Source organism: Alexandromys fortis, unplaced genomic scaffold (assembly GCF_014885135.2).
Source record: "Alexandromys fortis isolate MF-2015 unplaced genomic scaffold, M_Fortis_MF-2015_v1.1 scaffold_99, whole genome shotgun sequence".
NCBI lineage: Eukaryota > Metazoa > Chordata > Mammalia > Rodentia > Cricetidae > Alexandromys > Alexandromys fortis.
Window position 1 is genome coordinate 6,859,989 of NW_026067982.1, and position 19,695 is coordinate 6,879,683.

At 43.2% G+C, this 19,695-nt stretch overlaps 1 protein-coding gene and 1 long non-coding RNA gene across 5 annotated transcripts; one reads left to right on the top strand and one right to left on the bottom strand.

Moving 5' to 3' along the window:
• Positions 1 to 5: 5 nt before the first annotated feature.
• On the top strand, positions 6 to 14,828 carry LOC126511386 (uncharacterized). Of its 2 annotated transcripts, XR_007594682.1 has the most exons (5): positions 6 to 163; positions 5,097 to 5,170; positions 11,145 to 11,187; positions 11,285 to 11,358; positions 14,067 to 14,828. It is a non-coding gene; the product is annotated as an uncharacterized lncRNA (long non-coding RNA). The 2 variants fall into 2 exon arrangements; XR_007594683.1 differs by lacking the exons at positions 11,145 to 11,187; positions 11,285 to 11,358 and having other exon boundaries at positions 9 to 163.
• Positions 8,475 to 17,972, bottom strand: Znf354b (zinc finger protein 354B). Of its 3 annotated transcripts, XM_050158495.1 has the most exons (5): positions 17,545 to 17,683; positions 17,004 to 17,088; positions 14,836 to 14,962; positions 14,026 to 14,121; positions 8,475 to 11,560 (listed from the first exon to the last, which is right to left on the bottom strand). In XM_050158495.1, the coding sequence occupies exons 2-5, from the start codon at positions 17,034 to 17,036 to the stop codon at positions 10,011 to 10,013; spliced, it is 1,806 nt and encodes a 601-aa protein (XP_050014452.1). In that variant the 5' UTR covers positions 17,037 to 17,088; positions 17,545 to 17,683; the 3' UTR covers positions 8,475 to 10,010. The 3 variants fall into 3 exon arrangements, with proteins under 3 accessions (XP_050014452.1, XP_050014451.1, XP_050014453.1); XM_050158494.1 differs by lacking the exon at positions 17,004 to 17,088 and having other exon boundaries at positions 17,545 to 17,692; XM_050158496.1 differs by lacking the exon at positions 17,004 to 17,088 and having other exon boundaries at positions 11,479 to 11,560; positions 14,026 to 14,080; positions 17,545 to 17,972.
• Between the last annotated feature and the right edge of the window lie 1,723 nt (positions 17,973 to 19,695).

The following is a 19,695-nucleotide window of genomic DNA, read 5'->3' on the forward strand; positions in this document are numbered from 1 at the left end:
GCGCAGGCGCAGCTGCAGGGCTACTGGCGAGGGGTGGTTCCTCTGGTGCACGTGCGCGGTTGACCACCTTAAACGTGTTTCCTTAAAGAAACCGGTTCCAGAACCTTTCCTTCCCTAAAGTAAGAGGACCCTGGACACCCTCTTGCATGAGGGAGCATGAGAGGTAAGCTAGTAATGTAATGTTCTAGAGACTTCGAGGCGCTCCGTGAGCCGGAGACAGGGGCTTCCTGTTATACTGCTCTTCTAACTTAGGGCTACAGGGTTGTCTCTGTGGAAAACCAACCGACTCGTGGATGCTCAGGTAATTTCGGCTGCATCCGCCGCTCTGGAGCTTGGAGAAGCGTGTGGCATTTTAGGATAAAAAGATAGGCTAGAGACTATAATGTTTGGTTCTTATCTAAGTAAATAAATAAAGGTGGTCGTATGTGTCTTTTCAATGTTTTTCTTAAAACCTTGACATACTCCTACTTGCATACGGTGCATTGCGTCACATTCACCCCCTGGCCACCCTCTTCCATCCACCTGCGTCTTCGTTTGGCCTCTTTCCTCAATAGTCCCTCTTCTACACTTTGTCTCCTACCCCGTTGTTTTTTTCCTTCAGGATGTAAATCTTCTGTTTCCTGCGACAAAGACTGGCTCCTGAACCAAATATTGGAGAGGCTTCTGGAGGCCACTTTTTGACTCGCCTCAAAAAATGCGTTCAGTCTCTCACCCTCTACACGTGACCAAATTCTTTAAACCCCACCCCTATGTCTTAAGTCTGTGACATACTTTTAGCAGAAAGCTCCTCCTTGATGTCCAACATGCTCTCCCCTGTTGGCTACAAATCTCTAGCTGGCTTTTTTGTGTTCAGGGTTGAGCTCTTGTTTAGTGCAAGTTGCTGCCCCTATTGCCAACATACCAAATAGAAATCTCTTTCTTGTCCTCAGTTGTAGTGTCTGGCTCTTTCTCCATTGTTTGTTTGGACTATTTAAAAATATGGGAATATGAAAAAAAATCACAATTGAGGGCTTAGCTTGAGAGATGGCTCAGTAGTTAAGAGCGTTTATTGCTCTTGAGCCGGACCCGAGTTCTTGGCACCCCACATCAGGCTGCTCCAACCAGCTGTAACTTCATGGCCAAGGCATCTAATACCTCTGGTCTCCACGGGCACCTGCATTCACATGCACATACCATACACTGTAGAACATTCCTTTACGCTGTGAAAATTATGCTGTGACGCTTTAATAAAGAAGCTGAAATAGCTGGACAGGATGAGGTTAGGTGGGGAAACCAGACTAAGGACACTGGGAAAAAGTGGGGAGTCAGAGGAGTCGGTAGTGAGGCACAAAGAAAACAGGATGTGCAAGATGAATGAGAGATAATGCCATATAGTTGAATGTAGATCAATATAAGTGGATTAATTTAAATTGTGAGAGTTAACTAACAACAAGCCTGAGCTATTGGCCAACCACTTATAATTAATATCACATCTCTGTGTTGGTTACTTGGAAACTGGCAGGTGAGAAAGAAAAGTCTGCCTACAATACATACATACATACATAAACATATTTTTTAAAAAAAAAAATTTGAGCCGGGCGGTGGTGGCGCACGCCTTTAATCCCAGCACTCGGGAGGCAGAGGCAGGTGGATCTCTGCGAGTTTGAGGCCAGCCTGGTCTACAAGAGCTAGTTCCAGGACAGGAACCAAAAAAGCTACAGAGAAATCCTGTCTTGAACCCCCCCCCCCAAAAAAATTGAGGGTTTACAAGAAATGTTACAGTAACCCTGCAAAAAGCAATTACAAGAAAAGAAAATCGGTTCCAGAGTCAGGCATATTAGTGAGCACCTGTAATTTCAGCACTGGGGAATCAGGCAGGAGGACTGATACAAGTTCAAGGCTTCCTGAATACTGAAGTCACAGGTCTGCACTGTCTGCATAGTTTCACCAAATACAAAGTAACTTGTATTCTCTCCACTCAGATAGAAAAGCTGACCAGAAAACATCACCACAAATGTACAACCTTTGAAGAACAAAATTAACAAGTTGATAGACACATATAAATCTGTCTACTCCAAGACTAGGAGGAAATGGTTTATAGATATGATTTTATGCCCCATATAAGTCAGTCTTCTCCAAGATTTGGAGGAAATGGTTTATAGATATGATTTTATGCTGGTTTCAAAGTAGCCACACATTTAATAGAATTGGTCTCTAGATCATATTCTTTGATGGGGTAAGGTGCAGACGTATCTGATGAGGATGGCACAGCTGCTCGACAAAGATCCAGCCAAGATGAGCCACATGGTGACCGCTGTGCCACCTGTTTTTGATCTTCATGGGTTGCATGCATACATAGTTATGTAACTTAGGGATAATGGATTTATGGAAAATTTCTTATGAATCCTTGATGCCTTCTCCCAAGAGTACTGCTTCTAAGCTTCCCCAGGAAAGTCCTGAGCGTACTACCTGTCCCACTTTTAGGAAGACATCCTTATCTACTTGAAGGTCTTCCTTATGCCTTGGGGGTGTGACACGTAAAGAAGCCAGAGATCTCTTTGAGGCTCTGAGATATTCTTAAAACAACTGCCCTTGCACTTACTCGGTATCTTAGTTAGGGTTTTTGTTGCTGTGAAGAGATACTATAGTCATGGCAACTCATAAAGAAAACATTTAATTGGGCTGCCTTGCTTATAGTTTCAGAGGTTCAGTCAATTATCATCATGACAGGGAACATGGTGGCACGCAGGCACTCATGGTGCTGGCTGCCTGTTTTACAGAAAGGCAGGAAAAGGTGAACTGAGAGTCCCTCTAAGCCTGCCCCTCCAGTGACACACTTCCTACAACAAGCCCACACCTAATGGTGCCACTCCCTTTAGGGGCCACTCCCTCTCAAGCCACCACATTTCACTCCCTTGGCCTCCAAAGGCCTATAGCCATATCATCATGTGAAAAATGAATTCAGTTCAACTTCAAAAGTCCCCTTAGTCTGTAAGAGTCTCAAACTTGTTTCAAAGTCCCAAGTCTTCTCTGAGCTACGTGACAATCTCTTAACTGTAATCACATATACATTATCATTCCAAAATGCAGGGAAAGGAGCATAGTGAGGAAATACTTGGCAAAAACCAGACCAAAAACGAGCTGGGCAAACTTCAGACTCTGCATCTCTACATGTGATGTCAAAAATGCTCTTCAGATCTCCAACTCTGTTCAGCTTTGTTGACTGCACACTCTCCTTTCTCTTGGGCTGTTTTTACTCCCTGTTAGCAACTTTCCTTGATAGGAATCCCAGCGGATCTGGCATCTTTAACATCTTGGGTTCTCTAAGGCAATCCAGGCTTTAATTCAGTTTCGTGCAATGGCCTCTCTACAGGGACTCCATTCAGGGACACCCACGACACATTCCTGGTCTCTGAAAAAGACTCTTTTCTTCTGTCTTTAAAACCAGAACCACATGGCTGCAGCTGCCAAGTTCTGCTACTTGCTGGCACTGGAACATGGCCCCCTTGTTCAATCACATCCTCACCGGCTTTCTGTCTTTCATGGCCTAAGCTTGGCTGTGTTGAAACCTGCTCTGTAGACCAGGCTGGCCTCAAACTCACAGAGATCTGCCAGCCTCTCTGCCTTCCCAGTGCTGGGATTAAAGGTGTGCCCCACTGTTTGGTTAGCGGGCTTCACCCCAGACCCCTGGCATCCATTTTTGGAATGTTGGGTGGAAAGTTCCATTTCAAAGCCCCCTCTCCTGGGAGTTGCCTCAGTCCAAGCTCCACCTCTGAGAAAGCCTGCCAAACGGTGACCTCTCCCCAGGGAGGGTCAAGAAAGCCCACCAAATGGTAACCCCCTCCCCAAGGAAGGTTAAAGCCACTCCCACAGGCTATTTAAACTGCTCCCCAGAGAATGAACATGTGGTCTCTCCTTTTTCGTGTTTTCCTGGGGTTACCTGGAGTGCTGGCATTCATTAAACCTGAGTATCTTTTAATTCGGTCTGATTTGGTCTGATTGTGATTATTTGCATCGGAGGAGAGGTTGGTCATTTAAAGAAAACTTAAAACCCACTACATCCTGCTCTAAACTTTTCTTTAGTTCCTTTTCATAAGTTGGAAATTTAGCTGGGTGGGATCTTAACCTGAGGTCACTACTCCCTTTATTCCTTTCCTTCATATTTCTCCACTTTCTGATGCTGTTTTCCTCCTCAAATATTTTTTCTTGCTCAGCTTGCTCCTTTTCATTATATACCTTTATTAGAATTAGCACTAGTAACCATGTGACAGAGTCTATGCTAGGCTGTTTTGAGATTTCCTCTGCCAATGAAATTAATCCAAAATTCTTCACTTTAGCCTCACAGACTACCACAGTCAGGACTTCAGATAAGCCTTACACTTTCCCATTGCACAGAGACTGAACAACAAATAATACAGTTAACTCTCCCAGGACTTGGACTTGACTATTATCCCAATTTTATCGGGGTCCCCTAGAGATATCATTACCCCTAGACAGCAAGAAGAAATCTAGAGAACATGACAGCCACATTCCTAAGAGGTGGGGTGTGTGATTTTCGGTCATTTAATGAGTTATGAATATTTCTCATCATTTGGGGGGGTTGGTTACAAATTGTTATTGGTAATGGTTAAGAAAAAAGCTGAACAAAAAAGATTAGATTCAAGGATCTTGTTCTGAAAAAAGGGGGAATATAGAAATGATAGAATAAAAGGGTAGACTATCAAATCTACTTTTAAATTAAAAAAGCAACTACTAGTCTTAAATATTCTACATTGGTGTGGATTTTTGTATATTGATACAAATATAAGGTTGTTTTGTTAGAACATATACATGTTTCTAGTTGTTTAAGGTATTGCACCTATGCAGCTCATTTAACAATTTAATATAAATTTCTAGTCCTTGAAAGTCATTACAAACTAGGGTAATTAAAAAAATGCAGATTACTACTTAGTCACAAATAACAATCAAACTTGCATCATGTGAGGTATGGCTTCAAGGTCAAATAGAGATATTTTAAATAGATGGGTGATCTTCAAACACTTCAGAGGTCTACAGAATATGGCATTTAAGATGTTTTAATAACACATGTCTTTTCATTACATGTCTGCTCCTGGCAGCACCAATCTACTTCAGAGAAGATGATGGGCCTCAAAGAATCTCCAAATGGATTTTGCTTTCTTTGTGGCAAAATGTAAGTGGACATTTTCTGTCCTGATTGCCTATTCCCAAATACTCATCAGTCACTCCCCAAAGTACCACACAGAGGTTTATATGAATTATAAATGCTTGACCAATAGCTTAGGCTTGTTACTAACTAGTTCCTACAATTTAAATCAACCCATTTCTATTAATCTATGTATCACTACATGGCTTGTGGCTTTACCTGTCCTTTAGCATTTCTTGTTTCCTGGACAGTTGACTCGCATCTCTCCTGACTCCCCCCTCCTTCTTCCCATCATTCTCAGTTTGGTTTTCCCATCTACCTGTAGTGATGTTTTCTTTGTTTTAACAAGAAAGCTTGGCTGAAGATCAGGGTGCAGAGCTAAGACACTAGAGGCCAGGGAGTAGTGGGACATATCTTTAATCCCAGGACTTGGGAGACAGAGGCAGAGGGATCTCTGTTAGTTCAAGGTTACCCTGGGCTACACAATATTGAATCTATCTAAAAGAGAAACAGAGCTCACACAAAGGTAATCCCAGCACCTGGGATCCTACACCTTTAATCCTAGCATTGGGGAACTGGAGACAGGAGTGATATGGCTGGGCAGAAAGAAGAATATAAGGTAGGAGACAGGAGCTCAGTGCAGTCTGAGTTTTAGTGGAGACAGATGCAGTCTGGAGATGCAGTCTGAGGACAGGATTGTCCCTTCAGTCTGAGCACTGGTAGAGGCCAAAGAACTCTCTAGTGACTGGTGCTCTGCTTCTCTGATCTTCAGCATTAACCCCCATATCTGACTTTTTATTAATACCAATTAGCATTCATGCTATAGCTACTATCCTGTCAGCTTTTTATTAACCAATGAGAGTAATACATATTCACAGTATACAGAAAAATTATTAAACAAGCAGCAAAAACTAGCTATTTGGGTAAGAAACTGCCCTTGCCCCAACTGCTGACAGTATACTGTCAAAAATGGACAAGAAAGACATAAAGAAAGTGACTGCCAAAGTTTGACAAAACAGGATAGGACATACCTTCAAAATTCTTGCTTCACAGAAAAGTCTATCAGATATTCTAGGCCTGTAGGCCAAAGATGGATGCCCCAATGTTACAGAGGAACCTTGGGGTGGCTGTCCAGGCAGCCAGATATCTCTGTCATTTCTTAAATTTAGAAGTGGCTTACACTATTCTTCCTGTTTATTCAGGTGATATTTTATCCTTCTTGGGTCTCTGATGGGGATTGAAGCCTAGATAGCTATAGTTTTCTTTGTTACCAAATTTAGAAAAAAACTCACAAAAGTATATAAGGTTGAGAGACATAAAAGCTTAAATTGTTTAAAAATTTTTTGAGTTCTAAAAAATAGTTTGGGGTTGGTATACAAATTGGGATAAAAAGAAAATTAGGTACAAAACTTTAGACTCACTAGGATAGGATAGACAATAAAATATTTTCTCTGATTTTGCCAAATGCAAATGGATTGGACATTATAAATGCAATTCTTATCTAATAATTGTTCTTATTGTATATAGTTTTACTGTGCTAAGAGTTAAAATCTTTCTTTTTTATTTAGACAAAAGGGGGAAATGCTGTGTAATACTCCTTTACACGGTGTAAACATATGTCATTGTGATTGGTTTATTAATAATCTAAAAGGCCAATAGCTAGGCAGGTGGTATAGCATGGACATCTGGGCAGAGAGAGCTCTGGGAAGAAGAAAGTGGAGTTGCCAGCATGGGGAGTAGAGAGTAAAAGTAACCAAGCCACATAAAAGAACATAGATTAAGAGATATGGGATAACTTATGTTGTATAGCCAGTTAGTAACAAGCCTAAGCTATTGTCTGATCTTTTATAACAATAAGTCTCTGTGTCGTTATTGAGTAGCCAGTGATCCCAATGAAAAGATCTGACTACAGAAAAATATCTGGACATTTGTCCAGTTCTAACAATAGAACTAGAATTTTTACTGCTAATAAAGAACTTTTTTTTTTCAGGCTCCCAAACTTCTGTGAGAGGCAATTTTTCAATCCAGAAATAACCTTTGAACTGTTTGTTTTTAGATGTTCTTCCTAAAACAGTCCTCAAATTAGCCATTTTATTTTCATGATCATGTCTTACAGCTTTAAACTACAGATACCACTCAAGATATCTAATGGCTTAACTTCGGCTTTCATTTCAAGCATTAATTTCCTAATTTCTGTTATCAGGAACCCTCTATACTAGGAAGGCTGTCTCCCACTGTTCCTAAGGATGCTAGAATGATCCACACTTCCTCTGGTGCTACAGGAGCTCTTTCCACTCCTTCAGCCAATACCAGCCCACTTGGGTGTGGTCTCTTTGGCTTGAAATAGCAGCGGTAGCCCGTGTGTGTGTGTGTGTGTGTGTGTGTGTGTGTGTGTGTGTGCGCGCGCGCGCGCGCTCTTTCTCTCTTTTGCTTTGGACTCCACTTCCAGCTAAGAGACTCTTTTCCTGGTTGTGCAGAGGGCTGTTGTCTAGGATGGTGATCTGTAAGTTTTCCCCTTTAAATAAATGACCCTTTTATTAATCATAATTCCAAACTGGTGTGGGATTGTTTTGTGACTTACTCCTTTACCCTGAGCCTTTTTTTTTTGGTAGTACTCTTTACTTTTATGTGTATCAATGTTTTTCCTACATGTGTGTATGTGTGCCTGATGCAGGCCTGTAGACGTTATGACAGAGTCAGATGCTCTGGAACTGGAGTTACAGAAGTTTCCCCTTCTTGTTCAGGTGTTGTTACTGTTCTATCTAGATATGTATGTTAAAAATTTCTGGGGTTAGAGCACTGGCTGCTTTTGCAGAGGATCTGGATTTGGTTCCCTGTGGTTGGACATTCTTTGGATGGCCAGCACCCAAATAATGAGCCAGAGACTTAAAATCCTTAGCTTAGGCTTGTTCCTAGCTAATTCTTATAACTTAAATTAACCTGTTTATATTAATCTATGTTCTGCCACATTGCTCATTACCTCTCCACCACACTTTATGTCTGACTCCCTGCCCCGTACCCAGAGTTTCACTGATAAATTTTCCGTACCTCAGATTCCTCCCAGAATCCTTCTCTCTCTGGAAGCCCTGTCTACCCTTTCTTGCCTAGCTATTTTCCATTCAGCTCTTTATTAAACCAATCAGGTGCCTTGGCAGAGATACATCTGTACATTGTACAAAAAGACTATCCCACAACAGTTCCCAGCCCCTACATGGTAGCTCACAACTATAATTCTAGTTCTAGGTTTTCAGATGTCCTCTTATGGTCTTGGAAGCTGCACACATGGTACATTTACATACATGCAGGCAAAAATACTCATATACATAAAATAAAAATAAGTTTACTTTCTTTCTGCTCTAAGTTTATAGAAGACAATCCTGGTTACTTCAGTTGGGCTTCTACTTACTAAGGAAGAAACCTGACTTACACACAAACACACACATTATAATACAGCATGGCCAATAAGAATTTATTTTACCCATACACCATCAAAATTAGGACAACTGCTGGGTGCAGTGGTGCATGCCTGTCATACATTTAGGAGGCTGAAACAGGAAGATAGCTGCATAGTTGGCATCTAGGCCAGCCTGGGTGTTATAAGACCCAGTGGTGGTGAGAATCAGAAAGTATATTCTTAAAACAACGAAGAGGAAAACTATCATGTTTAGTCAATGTACAAAGTGGATGTAACAAAATGCTACTCCGTTATGAGAAAACTCAGCACAAGCGCTGTTCAGTCAGTTTCAGAACAAGCACCCACAAACCGAAGCTAGTAGGTTAAATGGGAAAGTATTGTTATTTTTATTGTATGGCACGTTTTAGAGGGCCTAAATAAGGAAAATAAATAAAAGACACTGTCATCAGATAAGAAAAACTAAAATGATATATAGGTAGTGGCACATTTTAAGAAAGATAAGACACTGGTAAGAGAAAAAATGGTATTTGTAGATAGCATGATTGTGAGTGCCAAGAATCTACAAACACACTATTAGAAATTCGCATGCACACATAAATAAACTAGGTTACTTAAATAAGGCAAATATGTAAAAATCAATTATGTCTATATATTGGCACTGGAAAACTCAATTTTGTCCTTTGTGTGTCTGTGTGTGGCGGGCATGTTTGGAGGTGCAGGTGTGTGGTGTGCATGCGAGGCAGTTCTGTCAGATGTCTTTAAGCTCCCACAGCTCATTTTGGCAGTCTAGCCTGTTTGCTCCAACGCAACTATGACAAGATTTACTGCTACCATTCAGGGCATGGCTTAATAACTAATGAGTCAAGACAATGAAGGAAAATAATTCACAGCACAAAATTAGAATTAAGAGTGGGAAGACTGTAGGGAAGTTAGAAAATTAGAAGCACAAAATTTTTTCTTTCTCTTTAATAAAAATCATGCATTTTGACAATAACATAGGAAAAGGAAAATTTCAGACATTGTGAGGTAGTTTTTTTTTTTTTAAGTTTGGTCCCTTGCTTTAAAAATGCATGTATTTTAGTTATTCCCTATTAAAATATTGGTTGTAGTAAATATGCTCATAGCTGATATTTCTTTTGCTAATAACAACAGCATAGCACTCCTAAACTCAGATTTTTCTAGGGTTTATATATTGCATATATTATATATTATATGGACAAAATAAAAGTGTTCCTTTTACCTTACAAATGGTCAGTGCTAATGTTTGTAACTTTAAAGTATCTGTTCTTAAAAGGTGACTGGAAGGTAGGAAAACTTTCTCAATTATTATATAGCCAAGGTTTATCCTTGTAATTTTAATCTCATAGGACTAAATTGAAAGTTTCCTCATATTCATTATATTTATTAAGTCAATATGAAGTATATATTCCGAGGAACTTTGGTTAATTGCTTTTACTCATGCAAATCTGTGTTCAAGGAGTCCTCTTCAATATGAATTTTGTAGTGATTGGTAAGGGAGGATCTCTGGCTGAAGAGCTTCCCACATGCACTGCATTCATAGGGCTTCTCTCCAGTGTGGATTCGCTGGTGTGCAATAAGGGAGGAGCTCTGTCTAAAACTCTTCCCACATGTGTTACACTTAAAGGGTTTCTCTCCTGTGTGAATTCTCTGGTGCTGTATAAGAGCTGCACTTTGACCAAATGACATCCCACATTCCTGGCATCGGTACGGTTTCTCCCCGGTATGAATTCGCTGATGGTTACTGAGGGATGAATTGCACCTGAATGTCTTCCCACACTCATTACATTTATAAGGTCTCTCTCCAGTGTGCATTCTCTGATGCTGGATGAGAGCTGAACTCTGTCTGAAGGCTTTCCCACAGACTTTACATTTACATGGTTTCTCTCCAGTGTGAATTCTCTCATGAATAATAAGAGTTGAATGGGAACTTAAGGCTTTGCCACATTCATTACAATTATACAATTTCTCCCCAGTGTGAATTATTCGGTGTCTGTTGAGTCTTGAGATAGAAGTGAAGCCTTTTCCGCATTCATTACACCTGTAGGGCCTTTCTCCAGTGTGAATTCTTTCATGTTGAATAAGTGAAGCGCTCTGACTGAAGGCTCTGCCACATTCGCTACATTTGAAAGGTTTCTCTCCGGTGTGGATTCTCTGGTGATAGCGAAGGGAGGAGCTAGACTTAAAGGTGTTGCCACACTCGTTACACAAGTAGGTCTTCTTTCTGGAATGGATTCTCTGATATCCTGAAAGGGAAGTGGATGCCTTCCTACCTGGGTTATATTTATGAGGATTTTCTCGGGCATGGATTTTTTGATGCAGAAAAAGGCCAGACCTCCTGCTAAAGGATTTTCCGCATTCTTTGCATGTATAAGATTTCTCCAGAGTATGAGTTCTTAGGTGCTTACAAAGGGACGCACTATGGCTGAAGGCTTTCCCACACTCCTTACATATGTAGGGTTTCTCTCCAGTGTGAGTCCTTTGATGTTGAATAAGAGCAGAACTTTGGCTGAAAGCTTTCAAACAATCTCTACATTGAAATAATCTCTCTCCCGTATGGTTTTTCAGGTGTTTTCGAAGGGATGAGTTGTGCATGAAAGCTTTTTCACAGGTACTACATTTATAGCGTTTCTCTGCAGTCTTGATTTTTGGTTGATTAAGTGAGTTTGAATTTTTCTTGAGGCTATTTCTTTGTTTTTTTTCCCTAGTGATCTTTCGTTTACCAACTGACTTCAGGTCGACGTTTGGACCAAATTCAAAATTCTTATGGCTTTTATCTACAGTAAGGATTTTCATATGGGTGACTGGAGTTATTTGTAAGCTTTCATTTTTGTCCTGCTTTTTAAAACCATTGCCAGATCTGCAGAAATTTCCTGAGGTGAAGTCCCAGGACTTGTCTCTTTTGAGATGTTTCTTCACTAATCCCTGAGATGATGAATCTTTAGTTTGAGTTGATTTTGTGGTTTGAAGACTGCTGTTGCATCCTGGAAGAAAAAAAAAATTGCTGGTGATGGGTATGATTAGCTAAGACTAGATTTATAGGAAGAATATAGGAAGATACCTAAATAAATACTATATGCCTAAAGATACTAGCAAGAAGGAAAAATGGAAAATACTACTTTATAAAATAGTGTACGAAGCCGGGCGGTGGTGGTACACGCCTTTAATCCCAGCACTCGAGAGGCAGAGGCAGGCGGATCTCTGTGAGTTCGAGGCCAACCTGAACTACAAGAGCTAGTTCCAGGACAGGAACCAAAAAAAAAGCTACGGAGAAACCCTGTCTCGAAAATTAAAAAAAAAATAGTGTATGAGAGCTAAACAACTGGAATGAACAAAGCTCATTTAAGGGGGCTGCTCTCCGAAGGGAATGGGGGGCTGGGCCCAGCTCCAGGCTGCTTATGACTCCTCAGTCCTGTACAAGACTCTCAAATCCTCAGGTCAAATCCTTCGATGGGCCATAGCAGGATCTAGTCTGACTGCTGTCTCCTGGGTCAACAGTGGCTCCCTTCTGACCATTACTAGACAATTCCTAGACTGGACTCCACATGATCAGGGAGCTCCTGTCTTTGCTGCCTAGTCCTCACTAGACTTCTCGTGTCTAATGTGACCGTCATTCTGTGTCCTGTGTGTGCTTGGTATCTTCACTCTCATTGTCCCCACTAGATTGCACAAGAACAGGACCAGGTCCCATCCTGCCTGATGCTGCCTTGCTTATATCCAGCTTATTTAGATAAGGACATGGCCAGATGGTAGGGCCAACTGGGAGTCCTGCTCTCACGTCAGGGAGTCTCCTTTATTCAACTCTCAGCTGCCAAAACATCCACCTCTTCCATTTCTTCATTTCTTTTTCCTCATCTCTGATTCCTTTCTCTTAAACATGGTGCAATGGCATTCCTGGAATTCTGCCCTCTGTAGTCAACTCAAGGCTACAAATTCCACTTTCATGTGTCTATGAGGGGTTTTAACCTCTCATGTGGATCCCAACTACATCTGTCTTACCTTAGACATCTACCTATGGGTGAACAACTATCCAAGTACTTCAACTGGAAACCACAGAAAACTCCTACGCTCTCACCCAGCAGACACCGTCTCACTTCCCTCACTCCTGAAGCAGCCACTCCATCCCCTACTCGTCTCCTGAAGTGGCTCCAGGAAGCTTCCACCTCTAGCTTCGCCTTACTTTGCATCTGTCCTCCTAATGCTTCCAAAATAGCCAGTCTTAGTGAATTCCAATCACATAAGGACTTCACGACTGTTAACAGTCTCTGAAAGAAACTACACATCAGAATAAAGTCCCTCTTTACAGATGCATTCCAAAAGTAATGACTGCTTTCCATGGCTCCCTGCCTACACAGCTGTCACTCATGCAAACAACACGTTTTCTTGAGCAGAGATGGTGCCACATCTTCACAGAGCTCTGCAGCCTTTTCACTCCCCAGCCTGTCGTGGAGCTCTGTCCACATCAGTGTGTTCTTTCATCTTAAGCAGGGTGATACAAGCCAGAGTGGGGATATGTCAGAGCTCTTTAGTTGTGTATTTATTTGGGGCATTTATTTCTGCACCAGACCTGTTTTCCCCACTAAAATATCAGGGATCATAAAAATCTCCTTAAACTTCTTAGATATTCCTATTATCCAGAGGACAGTCCAAATCTCTCAAAACTATACCAAAACACCATGAGGCCTTCCAAGCTCATTCTCTTTGTCTTTTCTTTCTATAATACTCTGTGCATAGCTAGAAAGAATTACTTTCAATATATCCTTAAGTATGCTGAATTATTGTGCACGAAACACAGCCTCCTCAGGAAGAATAAGAGATTTTGAGATATTCATTTATAAAGTCAGCAGAGACAGGAGGGGAAGCTAGGGTCTAGGATCTTGGGATTTCCATTTCCTATCAGTCCTTGAGGATCAAGTACCTGAAGAAATCTGTTGAGAATAGGCTGATCCAAGGCTTTCTCTGAGGCCCTGGTGTATGGAGAGGGAACATGCTTGGCAGAGTTAGTAATGGCCTGCAGGCAGGGCTTTGGGGGAGCCTCAGCTTCAGATCATGAGTACGCAACTCTTCTAACACCAAAGAGCTGTGGTTAGCAGTCCCAAGGCTGCCATGGGCTCAGTCTGTGACACTCGCTTAAGGTATTCTGTGTTCCCTTTGTGCAACACTGCTTGGCTAGCTTCCTGCTGGCATCGCCCCACTGTGTGAGAGCTTTCCTCTGACTCTCCCGTCCCCACCACAAAGAGAATATAAGATGCTGCACTTCTTAATAAACTTGCTTGCATAGATTCCTGACCCAGTTTTCCTATCTTCTTTATCTTCTCATCCTTGGTCCTCCCCCTTAACAGCCCTGTCACTAAAGAACCCGCTGCTCTAGGGCAGTCTCCAGTCACTGAGGTTACCTTCTGTTCTGATTTTGTAGAGATTCTGGGGTATCACAGGCCCACCCACTCACCAAGAGAGGAGTTGCCATGACTTTCTTTCTCTGCTTTCCAGGGTTCTTCTCCTTGCTGCAACACGGAGATCATTTTTGGTTTGGTAAATGGAAATCCTGATCACAAACAAAATTAACAATAAAAAAGGCTTATAGTTTTGTTTTAACATGAACAAGCATTGCATATTTGTGTGGGAAGCTCAGGAGATGGCATAGCACACTTTTATAGGGTACTTAGGCTGTTGCCTGTCATCTGATGGGATGTGTTGAGCAGAGGCCAAGTAGCTCATAGGAGGTGACTGGCAGAACTAACTGTACATTATGGAAGCACAATAAGCAGGCAGTTCTAGAAAAGGAACATTGGGTATACAGGCAGAATGAAAACTTCTAAGCAGGTATCTGTGAAAAAGATTAGGTGTCAAGTAGCCTGTTTCAGCAGGAAAACACAATTTTATCCCTTTTCAAAGATAAAGTATACAGCATTGACCTGACTGCAAAAAGGAAGTGGGAGAGGCAAAAGATAGGTAGAGAAGGAGGGTTGAGGGACGTCTGCTTACAGGCAGCACAGAATAAATATAATAAGAAAATGCAGTTTCAACCCTGAAAAGGATTTCTACTGTCAAACTACGGACAGTATCAGCCCCCTTTGTTCTCTTATTTTGGGCACTTAAACACCTGAAAGTGGCAAACAGTTCCAGCATTTATAGAGATCTGATCTGTACAGACCTACAGCAAAACCCAGTTAGGGTGTTTTAATAACCACAGCTTTCATTCAGGGAAGGCGATGCTAAGGTCTCATTCTGAATCTATGCCCACAGGGAACGCCCTTACCCAGGGAGGCCAGGTTGCTGTAGTTCTCCAGCATCACCTCCCGGTACAGGCTTCTCTGAGAGTGGTCCAGCTTCTTCCACTCATCCCGAGTAAAGAGCACGGCCACATCCTCGAACGTCACTGACGCCTGTGAGGGAGAGCCATTCCAACTCTAGGACCAGCGAGTTGCTGTATGCTCCTCATACAGCATGAGGGAGATGACAGGGTGGGAGGTGGACGGGCCATCGTGAAATGCTGCTGATGCCACTGAAGGTTCTAAAGGGGCCGGATCACCCATTTAATGATCAACCAGCCACTCATACACAGAGAGAAGCGGCGGGCAGAAATCCGGCTGTGTGTGCAGGGAGTGTGGCCATTAGTGCACATCATGGCTGTGTGTGCAGGGAGTATGGCCATTAGTGCACATCATGGTAATTAGAAGTTCTTCTGATAAAGGTTCTTTTGAGTTTTTTATTTTGTTTTTGTTTTTGAGATAGTGTCTATATAGCTTTGGATGGAACTGGAAATTGATATGGTAGACCAGGCTGGCCTCAAACTCACAGAGATCTGCTTGCCTCTGCCTCCCTAGTACTGGGATTAAAGATGTGCACCACCATGGCCAGCAAGATTCTTTACCCTTAATTTCCACATGCATGCAATACCTATAGAGGAAACATAATTTATTATGGAGAGAATACAAAAGATGGTCTTTGCTTGCTCTAATCAGTGAATAGGAACATGCATAAAATAATTTCAACATTGCAAAAAAGCTGTGTAGATAGACTGGTAAGCCTGTACACAATCTCCTGCTTCAAGCCTCGCTTCAGAGACAAGAATGTGAGGTCAGCAGCTGCCAAAACCACTGATAGCAGCACCGCAACTGAAGACATCTCACGTGAACACAGGACCTGCTCTGTTCTTTCCTTGGTCTTAAACTTCTGGACCCTGAGGATTCCTGTTTTTGTTTTTACTGTAGTATTGACATGGGGAGAAGATAAGCGAGATGTGGGACATGGTTCACAAACACACACAGGGGTGAAGGTTCAGGACATGAACAAAACTTGACTCTCCTAGATGGAATGTGAAGGCTTAAGGAAACGGAGCTACCCAAATCCCAGCCCTTTAGGGTCCAAAGATAACCTGTATTGTTAATACAGTGTAGTCTGGTGCCAGGGTAACTGAAGCTGAGTCGTCACTATGAGCCTGGCCTGATCTAAACACCTTCCACGAACTAACTATGCCATTCTCTGACCTATTCTAGAAGAGGACAAGTGTTGCTATTTTTATTTTCTTGGTGAGGAAACTGAGGCACAGAAAGTTAGACTTACTTTCTCAAGGCCCACAAATGGCAATAGAGGGGATGGGTTAAAATTCAGCTGTCTTGAGCATCCCATTTCCTGACCCCTGTGCTCACTGATTTTCTTCATGGCTTCTTGAGAAGTTGTCTCCCTGCTTTCAGAGTCATGCTCCTGAAACTGTATCCCCTGCAGTGTGGCTTTCCTTTGTCCACGTGGTGTCTCATCTAGGTGGGGCATCTCTTAAATTCCTGCACCTTAAAATGGCAGGTCACGATTAGTTTTCACACAAATGCTACAATCGAAACTTAGGTTCCAAAGAGTGGTGGTGCTGGTGGGGATATGGCCTGGAGAAGGCTGAGGGGGCATCTAAGTATTTTCAAGGGCAAAAGGAAATAGATGAGCACTCTTAGTGAGGGCTGAGAGAAGCATACACGAAGGAAGGAGGCAGACCAGAAGGACTTTCCCCAGATGTGTCCCTAGTGATAAGAGGGCACTTGCATCTGGGCGGAGTGGCACACACCTTTAATTCCAGCACTTGGGAGGCAGAGGCAGGTGGATCTCTGTGAGTTCGAGGTCAGCCTGATCTACAAGAGCTAGTTCCAGGACAGGCTCCAAAGCTACAGAGAAACCCTGTCTCCAAAAACAAAAACAAAACAAAAGGACACTTGTATGTCACTGTCAATTTAGTAGGTATACAGCAGACTGGGGTCAGCCAACAGCGAGGCTAGACAACTGTGAGCACAGGGTGTGCTCGCTACATAAACCACTCACGATGAAGGACCAGCTCCTCCATGGGCACCAAATCCTGGATACAGGGCTTCAGTCAGAAAGGAAAAACAAAACCATACAAAACCCACTTTCTACTAAGAATTGAGACGGCAACGCGCTCACCTGAGACTTCCCTTCCCTTTGCTCTGGAGCCATGATCTCTTTCTGGGCTTTTCTTAAGGATGGGTACAGTCTCCAAAAATGTGATCTGAGGGAAGAAAAAAGTCGGACTACTTCGCACCCTCAGAAGCACCATGTCCGAATGTGTCCTATCAGCATCAGCTGAGCCTGGCTCTCCTGCCTCCAGAGAGAGAAGCAGGAGCTGGGGATGGGCATCAGAGAAGACTTAGGCGACACTGGACTCCATCATAGAGCGGACTCACTGCGCCCCCACGTGCCAGCTGGCATTGCCCGGCCCCTTCAGGTTAGGAAACCGAGGCCAGAGTCACAGTGAGGACGCACCCGTTTCCACCTGCTCAGATCTGACACAGGCCCAGGACAGTGTTCCTCCACTCCACGTGATGCCCACCCAACAGCGCAGATGTCAAAGGGTCAATTTCCAGAACCCTAGAGAAAACCCCAGAAAGGGGACCAGAGGCTCAGGGCAGCCCAAGCTGGGGCCGCCATAGGCCTCCATGTCCTCCAGCCTGGCCACGCCGCTCACCTCCCTCTGGCTCCCGCCACGCCTCATGAAGGCTCCGAGCCACGAGTGGAGACTCAGCCCCGGAGAGCTCGGCCCCGAGCCTCTTAGCCAGCCTTTCAGAAGCCCAGCAAGCCGGTTGAAACTCACAGGGGAGGCGGGGCTGGGAAAGGGGTTCGAGGACTGAGGACGCGCAGGCCTTTGGGAAATGTAGTCCACTCCGGGACACAGGGTTTCTGGGATTTGAAGTTGACCGGCTCTGTCGCTCTGGTGCGCAGCTGCAGTGGAGGCCCCGCAAAGGGCCCCGGGTTCAGCAGCTCTGTGGAGTCTTGGATGTGGAAAGCATCGTAATTGCATTTGTTTGAATGGTGGTGAGGCCAGCCGACACTGTCCCGAAAAGACCCACTTCTCCCGCAGTTACTTGAAATCGTATTGCGTTGTAAGGCTTTTGAAATAAACTAGAGAACAAAAGGGAACATCATTTGGTTTGCAGTGCTTTTTAGTGGGATAGAGAGTAGACACTGACCTGTGCAAAGAATTATTTAGACTCCGAGGGTATTACAAGATTCAAAGCAAAAAAGGGGCAGGCTGGCTGAAACCTGGAGCTCCGGGGTTTACAATCAATCAATCCTTTGGTCTGAAAGCAATGCAGCGCGCGCGAACACACACACACACACACACACACACACACACACACACACACACACACACGGGGGGGGGGAGCAAATTGCTGCCAATGAAAATGCTGTATGTTGCAAGTTCAATAGATTCTGACACACACATATTTATCTCTGTTTCTGATATAGATACAGTGCACTCAGGACAAAGATAAGAATCGAATACAGTCATGCTTTGCTTACTGGTAGGTGTACATTTCTGAAAAACGGGTTATTTATCTAAACAGTAGATTATACGTGCTACACTTCTGTGTGGCTGGACACACAGGCGTGCTTACCGCAAAAGTGTGAATAATGTGATAAAGTTTATAAAAGCTCCGTAGCTAGGAGGTAGAAAACACTCAGTTCCAATGGAATCTCATGAAACCTCTATCACATAACATCAGAAAACAGGCTAATACAATACGTTTCATGTATGCATGTATAGCTTCATGTGTAACTAGACATATACGCTCATACAGACATGCACACACACCAGTGTGAGCGAATATTCTTAGCCCCCACCTTGCATCCCTACTGCTAACATGCTACTGTAATATTTACTACAGAGACGGGCATTTCCTAATTCTCCTGGGTCCCCTTCCCTGCTCAGGAAATGCTAGCATTGCTCAGGGCTAAATCCTAGGAGCTTTTTTTCTCATTATTGACTCTTGAGTTTTCCCTACCTCGACTATTGTTTTAATTGCCTTCAATTCTCTAGTATCCCCTAAATTTTTTTTTCTGAGTTCTGGTAATAATCTGAACTCTGCCCTTATCCAGTTTTAATAAGAATTGAGAGAGGGTCCTGTATCATCCCTCAAACTTTGCTACCCACCTCTCTCTTGGGCTGGTCCTACTCCTAGTGTGCAGCTTTCCTTGGCATATATCCCACGGTTCTAGCATCTTCCACACTTGGCAATCTCTGACGGAATACGGACTTCATTTCCACGGCTTCGTGCAATGGCCTCTTAGGGAGGTCCTGCCACACACATGGTCTCAGCCGCTCTGTGAAACTACAGAGTAAGATTCCACATCCCCATTGCTCAAGCCTCCTTCATGACTCTAGAGTCGATTTGAATAACACCGTCAAGTTTGGCTGCCAGCTTGGAATGAGCTCTGGACCCCTTGAATCACATTGGTGGTAGCTTTTGTTTGTCCTTCCTTCCCAGGAGCAGAAGATTCCTTAGGCCTTCTTCTTTTAGAAGGTGGAACTGAGCTGGATGGGGTCTTGCCCTGAGGATGCCCTTCCCTTTACTTCTCTACAGATCAGACCTCTCCTAAGCCTTATTATCCCTCTCAGCGTATGCTTTGGCTGCCACAGTAAGGTTCCTGGTGCTCCTTTCCTCTTCAGACTGCACACTTTGTTTCTTTCTGTCTCATTTGCTCTTTCTTCATTCTAGACCTACGTGAGACTGAGTCCTGATAGCCACAGGACATAGTCAATGTAGGTCTCTTGAAACGCCCTCCTCCAGAAAAACGAATCTATTGCATTAAATTTAGCCTCAGGTATGTTCCTAGG

Excerpts from the sequence above, each read along its gene's own strand:
- Znf354b (XM_050158495.1), bottom strand. The coding sequence starts at position 17,036 with ATGGCTCCAGAGCAAAGGGAAGGGAAGTCTCAG. Across the intron at positions 14,963-17,003 it reads AAAGGGAAGGGAAGTCTCAG|GCGTCAGTGACGTTCGAGGA; the intron begins GTGAGCGCGTTG and ends TCTCCCTCACAG. Across the intron at positions 14,122-14,835 it reads CAGCAACCTGGCCTCCCTGG|GATTTCCATTTACCAAACCA; the intron begins GTAAGGGCGTTC and ends GTTTGTGATCAG.